The 7,123-nt window shown below is 35.5% G+C and overlaps 1 protein-coding gene across 2 annotated transcripts; it reads left to right on the top strand.

The window, feature by feature from the left end:
• The first annotated feature begins 505 nt into the window (after nt 1-505).
• LOC103961147 lies at nt 506-3,069 on the top strand. Of its 2 annotated transcripts, none has more exons than XM_009373678.3 (6): nt 506-773; nt 896-1,048; nt 1,901-1,984; nt 2,108-2,233; nt 2,328-2,411; nt 2,774-3,069. In XM_009373678.3, exons 1-6 carry the CDS (start codon nt 650-652, stop codon nt 2,848-2,850), a joined length of 648 nt encoding a protein of 215 aa, XP_009371953.1. In that variant the 5' UTR covers nt 506-649; the 3' UTR covers nt 2,851-3,069. The 2 variants fall into 2 exon arrangements, with proteins under 2 accessions (XP_009371953.1, XP_009371952.1); XM_009373677.3 differs by having other exon boundaries at nt 508-773; nt 2,328-2,423.
• The last annotated feature ends 4,054 nt before the right edge of the window (nt 3,070-7,123 follow it).

Genomic DNA, 7,123 nt, shown 5'->3' with positions numbered 1-7,123 from the left:
AAATTTCCAAGGGTTTGAAACTTTCTTTCCATCTGCCAATCAACTGATCAAGCATAAGAAAAGCCAAAAACAAAAAACAAAAACTAACAGTTCGAAAATATATTAATTATATAGGTCTCATTAATTTTGGGTATGAGATACCTGAAAACCGAAAGTATCTCATTAACATAAAGGGGTATTGTTTTACCGTTACCGAATCCTTCACTTCCCTATTCTTTCTAATCCCTTGTTCATTCATTTCGCCATACCATATAAGTTAACATGCCCCCAATATAAGGATGAAGAATTTGTTGAAAGAATGTAAAATTCCGACACTTTGGAAACTTTACAATAAAAAATACAACGTATAATAATGATTTCGTAAATCCTGAACGAAATTTTGACATAATTACTGCCGAGGATCCAAAGCCCAACTGCCAACTTCCCAAGTTGCACATGTAAACTGTACACCTTTCCTGTAGGCTCGGCCACGTTAACTTGAGGAGCCTAACCTGCCAACTTTAAAAGATCATCTGCCAAAATTTCAAAAGTCCATCACCAAGTCAATTACATCACGGAGCTTTTACCTCAACCTCCCTCCACTTATCTTTCCTTCCATACCATCTCGTCACCTTAATCAGTTCTGTCTCTGTGCAAGCACTTTTCAGATATGGCTTCTGCTTCCACCTTTGTCTTTGCATTGCTTGCCATATTTTCCATCGTTGTGGCTATTCGACCAGTCACTGCCGATCCACTAGGCAACCTACTGGCTCCTATCTTCTCTCCAATATTGGGTTTGTTTTGTTTCATTTCACTATAACTTAGTAAATTCTATCTGTTTTCAGTATTTCTTGTTTTCTGGGTTTTCTTTGGTTTTTATGTTTATTGTAAAATGGTGGATTTCTTCTGATGGCAGATGATGTGTGCAAAGAAGTAGAATGTGGAAAAGGGACTTGTAAGCCATCAAGTAATAGCACTTTCTTTTTTGAATGTGAATGTGAGCCTGGTTGGAAGCAGACTTCTAACAACACTCATCACTTCAAGTTCCTCCCTTGCGTGATTCCCAATTGTATGTCCTCCATCTCTCTCTCTCTCTCTTCCATCTCTATCTCTCCCCCTTATAAAATTATTTAAGTGGGTTATGAATTTTATGTAGTGATGTCTTTCAAAATCTGTCATTCAGTTCAAATAAGTTTGTTTTGGAAGTGTTTGCCTTTCTGTATAGCTCTTGCAGAGAAATTTTTGGTCATGGGATATGGTTGGGTGGTAACGGAATAGGCTTTATTTTATAAAATGTATGATTAGGTGGTTGAAGCCTTTCAGGATCATATTAATTTGGCTAGGAAAATCTGTTAGTTGATCGCTGCTACTCAATGTCAATGTGACAGGAGGAAATACTTGCTGCAGATGGTAAGATAAAGTATTTAGAGGTCACGATGAGCTCGTAGTCTAGTGGTACTTCTTTTGCCAATGTTGGAATAGGTTCCAGGTTCAAACGCCCCTCCCCGTTGATTAGAAAAAAGTAGCTTAGAGGTCTGTAACCAGAAGAAAAAAAAATGTTTAGAGGTGAATACAGATTTCACCTCCATATTTTAGGGAATAAAAACGGAGCAAGATACCTAGGTAGAGATTTACACACACTAAGAGAAATACATTTGGTGCAAACCTAGCCACGACAGGCTGTTCAGGCTGAAAGGCGAAAACTGTTAAGAAAAAAACGCCCATTTAATTCAATTTGGTAGGGCATGTTATGGTGAAATGTTTTTGGATATGAACCGTGCCCAGGCCTAATGTCATAATTGTTCCTGTTAATTGGAGGATATACGTGCTTGTCGTTTGATAATTTTGTTTCTTTGTTATAGGAATAACTTATAATTTGTACTAAGGAAAAGATGAAGCTGATGGTTTTCGGTGTTTGCAGGTAACCTGGATTTTTCCTGCACGAAAGCTCCAGCCCCTGTTTCAGATCAAGCGGGCAAAGCCAATGAGTCATCAATCTTTGATCGTATTAACAATTAACTCTCATACATTATATAAGTAAAAAAACTGTTTAACACGGGCACTGCGTAATCTTGTTTAGTTTTCTTCTAACATGTATTCCTGCATTTTTGTAATTTTGGTGTTACAGCTTGCTTCTGGTCGTATTGTGGAGGCGGCTCGTGCAACAAGACATCAAAATTCACATACAACTGCAAATGTGATGAGGGTTATGATAATCTTCTCAATGTCACCACCCTTCCTTGCTTTGAAGAATGTAAGAGCACAAACCTAGAAATTTTTGGGTAAGGATGATGATGTATGTATTATCGGAGGATGGCGTCTCATTAAGTTTCATTTCATGTATTAAGGTGCAATTGGAATGACCTGTGCAAACCTTGGGATTTCCGTGTCGAATAAATCTACTGCTTCGCCACCGGCTTTGTCTGACAATGGTAAGAATCAAGGTGAGGCTAGAAACTCAATTACCACATTAACTCTTTTTGACCGAATGGTGGTAATTGCCTCTCAAATTTGGACATGCCAAAACCTTAGGACGACAATTTCTGTTGTACGTACTCAGAGGACATTTACAAACCAGGTTTTTGAAAAGATCACTTGATTAAACACTGATAAACAGCATATATAATCGGGCTTGAATTTCACGCTTTTATGAGCTAGTTTGTTCGTCAATTTGATTTCAGTTGAATGCAGACTACAGACAGTTACATTAATTTGACTAAAATATAGCTGTGTGAGTTCATATTTGATGATCGCATGTTTACTCCGTCTGTTCTACCTGTTTTCTCATTTGCAGGTAGCTCGATGGTCCAAGTGAACTCTGCTGCATTGGTGATCCTCATGATGTTTGCTGCTATGGTTCATTGGAAATAAAATGAGTTGTTCCAGGCTATTTTTTGCACCACATCTTCGAAACATGGTTGATCACTGCATTGTTTATTTGATATCACGCAGCCACCTTAGTTAACTCTCACATTTGCACGTTGATTTCCGATCCGATGAACAAGTTACTGCATATACTCAGGGAAGTGCTCATCGCACTCCTATATTTATCTTTCACCAATACAAAGAGTGAAGAGGATTTTTGGTTCACCATGTTCTATTTGCCTCTCTTCCTACGTTTCTTTCTCTGGGCCTGCTCCTCTTGTCAGTCTGAGCTTGAAGATTATGGCCCAAGTAATGTGTGTTTCTTTTTCTCGACAGTGGAGCTGTCAAACGGGTTCGCCGGCAAGAGCACACCACGAGCACGGCCCAAGCCCATTTAAATAAGGCACGACACGTCACGGTTTATAAAAAGTGGGCGGGCCAGGCCTTAGATTTAGGACCACCGTCCGTTGGGCCTGTCATAGACCGAGCACGGCCCGTGGCCTTGGCCCATTATGTTTATTCATTATTTTTTAATTACAAGCGTATACTTTAAGGTTCCTAACTTAATATTCATGATATTTAGCTTAATAACATGTTCAAATAAGTTTTTTTAAATTTTAAATAACTGAAGTTCGTTTTGCTGAATTCGACCCTTTAGTGACTCGGCCCAAGCCCACGTGTGAGCCTACTTTAAGTGGACCGGGCCGAACCGGCCGTTTGACACCTCTACTAATCTTTAACATTACAAAAGTATTGAAATATGTAACATTTGAGGGTATTGTTTATGAGTTCAAAAAATCACTTAAATCTTTTATGAAAATGGCCCTTCCAAAGAGTACTTCAATTTCATTTGTAGGAAGCGCTTGGTTTTTTATTAAAAATATTATAATTCTTTTAATAAAGTGCTGTTACCGAATGCACTTTTGAGAATAAATGTTTTCTAAATATGTATTTTCAAATGGGATCAGGATCCTCTCCTGAGCAATCTCATTGGGCCGTTCAATTTTATCCAACTGTTACAAATAGGGGGTCCCTCTAAAAGGTATAATAATTATAACCGTGGAATAAAATTTGAACGGACCAATGAGCTTGCTCAAAAAGAATCCTAATCCTTTCAAACAGGCTCTTAAACACTTTTCTAGGCATTTGATTGCTCAAAAGAAAAAAGAAAAAAAATAGGAATTTTGGCTTGGGAATTTGAAAAAGATGTGACCTTTTGCAACATTATTAGATGGAGCCAAACCCATGAATCTCATATTTTGCAATCTTTGATAAGAAGGAAGGGTTGGGAAGTAAAATTTCATGTGTTCCTTCTTCAAAATTAGTCATCGACTCCGTACGTATTCTCAGAATTGAGATCCAAAATTTTACTTTCTTCAACTAGATTTACTTTTTCTTGTGATAAAATTGTAAGGCAAACAAAGGGAAAGGAAAGGAAAGTAATCATCCAACTATGGTTGTCACTCAATACTACAGTCTAATGGTTTTTTTTTTTTTCCCTTGCATATTAGAGGTCTTAGGTTTGAATCTCATGGATAGTGAATTTGATACCAAATTAAGTTATCAATTTTGTGGCTTAGCCAAACTTCCCCTCCTCTTAGTGTAAAATATATCGTTGTGCTAAAAAAAAAAATTCCCACTTTGGTTTTCTTTTCTTTTTCAAGCTTTTTATCCAAAATGGTCCTTAAGATTTGTATAACTCCTCACTTTGGCCCCCTGAGATTTGAAATCAACAGAAATAGTTCTTGAGTTTGTCCATTATCAATCATTTTGGTCATTTCTTGAAAAATCTCCATTAAATAAGGCTAAAATGACAAATATATCCACAATTTTTGTCAAACTATTTGGCCCATTGTTTATTAAATCAAGGGTATTTTTATCATTTTGGTTCTTATTTAATATAATTTTTCATTGAATGACTAAAATAATTAATAGTGGACAAAGTCAAAAACCGCTTTTATTGATTTCAAATCTCAAAAGCCAAAGTTGTGAGTTTTGCAAATCTTAAAAATCATTTTGGCTAAAAATTCTTTTTCCACAAAATGATTTTTAATTTGGACCGTTCGATCTCAACGGTCAAAAAAAAAAAGTCTTATTTAATATCCACCATTCGATCTGAGATCAACGGTGGATATTAATATGCTTATAAATAAAAAATAAAGAAAAACTAGTTTTAAAATTAAGAAAAGTTACCGTTATGACACGTGGCACAGTCTGGAGTGTTGGAATTCAAATTTTTTTATATCCAACGGCAGGGATTAATTAATCGAATAAAAATTTAAACAAAATTGTAAAAGATTCAAAAATAAAAATCTGAAATTTTTTAAAAAAAATTGTTTTTACTTGTCTATCAATACATTCTCATTATCATCTACCTTACACAACAATTTCATATTTTCTCAACTACTTTCAATCACATTCCTTTCTTTGTCTCAAAGTTTCAATCCATTTTTTTTTCAACAAAATGACCACTGGTGCAGGTACGAATTGGTCGCTTCTTGAAGATGTTGCGTTATGTATTTGCTGGGTTGAAGTTTCTCATAGTTCGCTTACAGGTAATGAGATGCAGTTGCAAGAAATATAGAGTCTTATTCATACCAATTATCTTGAGAAAATTGGTGGGAAAAGAACCAAAGAATCGATGTCCAGTCGTTGGAAATTACTTAGCCAATCGTTTAGTACGTGGAGAGACACCTTGGCACAAGTTAGTAGTAATATTCGAAGTGGGGAAAATTACTCGGATCTGGTAACAATATATTATTTATTTGATACCCAAATTTACATTATAATTATTTGTTTGTATTATTTATTTGTTACGTACTTACATTATAATTATTTGTTTGTATTATTTATTTGTTACGTACTTATATTATAATTATTTGTTTGTATTATTTATTTGTTACCTACATAATTTATTATTTATTGTGTGTATTATTTATTTGTTACCTACATAATTTATTATTTATTGTTTGTATTATTTATTTGTTACCTACTTACATTATAATTATGTTGTTTGTATTATTTATTTGTTACTTATTTTCATTATAATTATTTCTTCTCCCGCATTGTGTAGGAACTTCAAGCACAAACTTGGTATGCTGCCAAAACCAAAAGCAAAAATAAATCATTCAACCGGTGGGAATGTTGGAATATTGTCAAAGATTGTCTTAAATTTAGAGTTGTGCTAGTCGGTCTAAAAGTGCACATGAACAGCACCCCTCTACACTCCTACACCCGATCATGTCTCGCATGTTCATGAAGATGATGTAGAAGAAGTGCCCGAAACGCCCCTCCCTGAACAAGCATCGGGTTCGACCCGTTATCCAATTAGGCCTCAAGGTAAGAAGGCTTCAAAGAGAAAGGGTGTGCTTCCAAGAATGATTATGCAAAGTTCATGGAAGAACTTACTCGCCAAGGTGAATTGACTTTGGCGAGGGAACTGGCGAAATATGAGGCTGATAAGGCTAGAGAGAACGCAAAAGCTGCAGCTATTGAGAGAGAATTTCAGGCTAATGAGAGAGAATTTCAGGCTAATAAGAGAGAAAGAGAGCTACTTAGGCAAGAAAGGGAACATGTTAGAGAAGAAAGACGGGTTCAACGAGATCGTGAGATTATGAATACGCCTTTAGAAGGGAAGTATGAATAATGATACAGATTTTTGTGAAGAAGGAAGCAGAAACTAGTGAATAATGATAGAGATCTTGAGAAAATTGGTGTGAGATTTGTGAGGATGGATGGTGGATTACATGGAGGATTCAGAAAGGATTACGTTGTACATAATGCCACGTGGCATGCCGTCATTCGTTAACAATCTGATGGAAATCTATCCTCAAAGATTGTAAATAGATTATGACACGTGGCGCGACGTGATTGGTTAATAATCTTATCAGAAATCCATCACCAATAATTGTATTTTCGGATAATCACACATGACATAACGAGTACGATTAAAAAATTTATCGGAAATCCATCCCCAATAATTGTCTTTTCGGATTTTATGACAAGTGGCGCAACGACAACGATTAAAAATCTTATCCGAAATTACAAATAAAATTATTTTGTATTATTTAATAATACTTCAGATAATGACACGTGGCGCAACAAGAACGATTAAAAATCTTATCCGATATTACAATTAAAATTATTTTGTATTATTTTATAAATAAAAAAAATACTAATATTTTATTGCCTATTGCCAGGGCTATTGAAGTGTAACGGTGGAGATGCAAATGCTATTGCCAGAGCTATTACTGTTCGTTAAGGGCAGTTACTGTTCATA

Source organism: the organism of the source record quoted next, unplaced genomic scaffold (assembly GCF_019419815.1).
Source record: "Pyrus x bretschneideri cultivar Hongxiangsu unplaced genomic scaffold, Pyrus_bretschneideri_v1 Contig21, whole genome shotgun sequence".
Taxonomy (NCBI): domain Eukaryota; kingdom Viridiplantae; phylum Streptophyta; class Magnoliopsida; order Rosales; family Rosaceae; genus Pyrus; species Pyrus x bretschneideri.
The sequence above is the reverse complement of the archived record's forward strand: the minus strand, read 5'-3'. Positions and strand labels throughout refer to the sequence as shown.

What these genes read in the sequence shown, in the direction of transcription:
- LOC103961147 (XM_009373677.3), top strand. Translation starts at nt 650, where the DNA reads ATGGCTTCTGCTTCCACCTTTGTCTTTGCATTGCTTGCCATATTTTCC. An exon ending in CCCTTGCGTGATTCCCAATT is followed by an intron (nt 1,049 to 1,900) that starts GTATGTCCTCCA and finishes CGGTGTTTGCAG; the next exon opens with GTAACCTGGATTTTTCCTGC. An exon ending in TGACAATGGTAAGAATCAAG is followed by an intron (nt 2,424 to 2,773) that starts GTGAGGCTAGAA and finishes TCTCATTTGCAG; the next exon opens with GTAGCTCGATGGTCCAAGTG.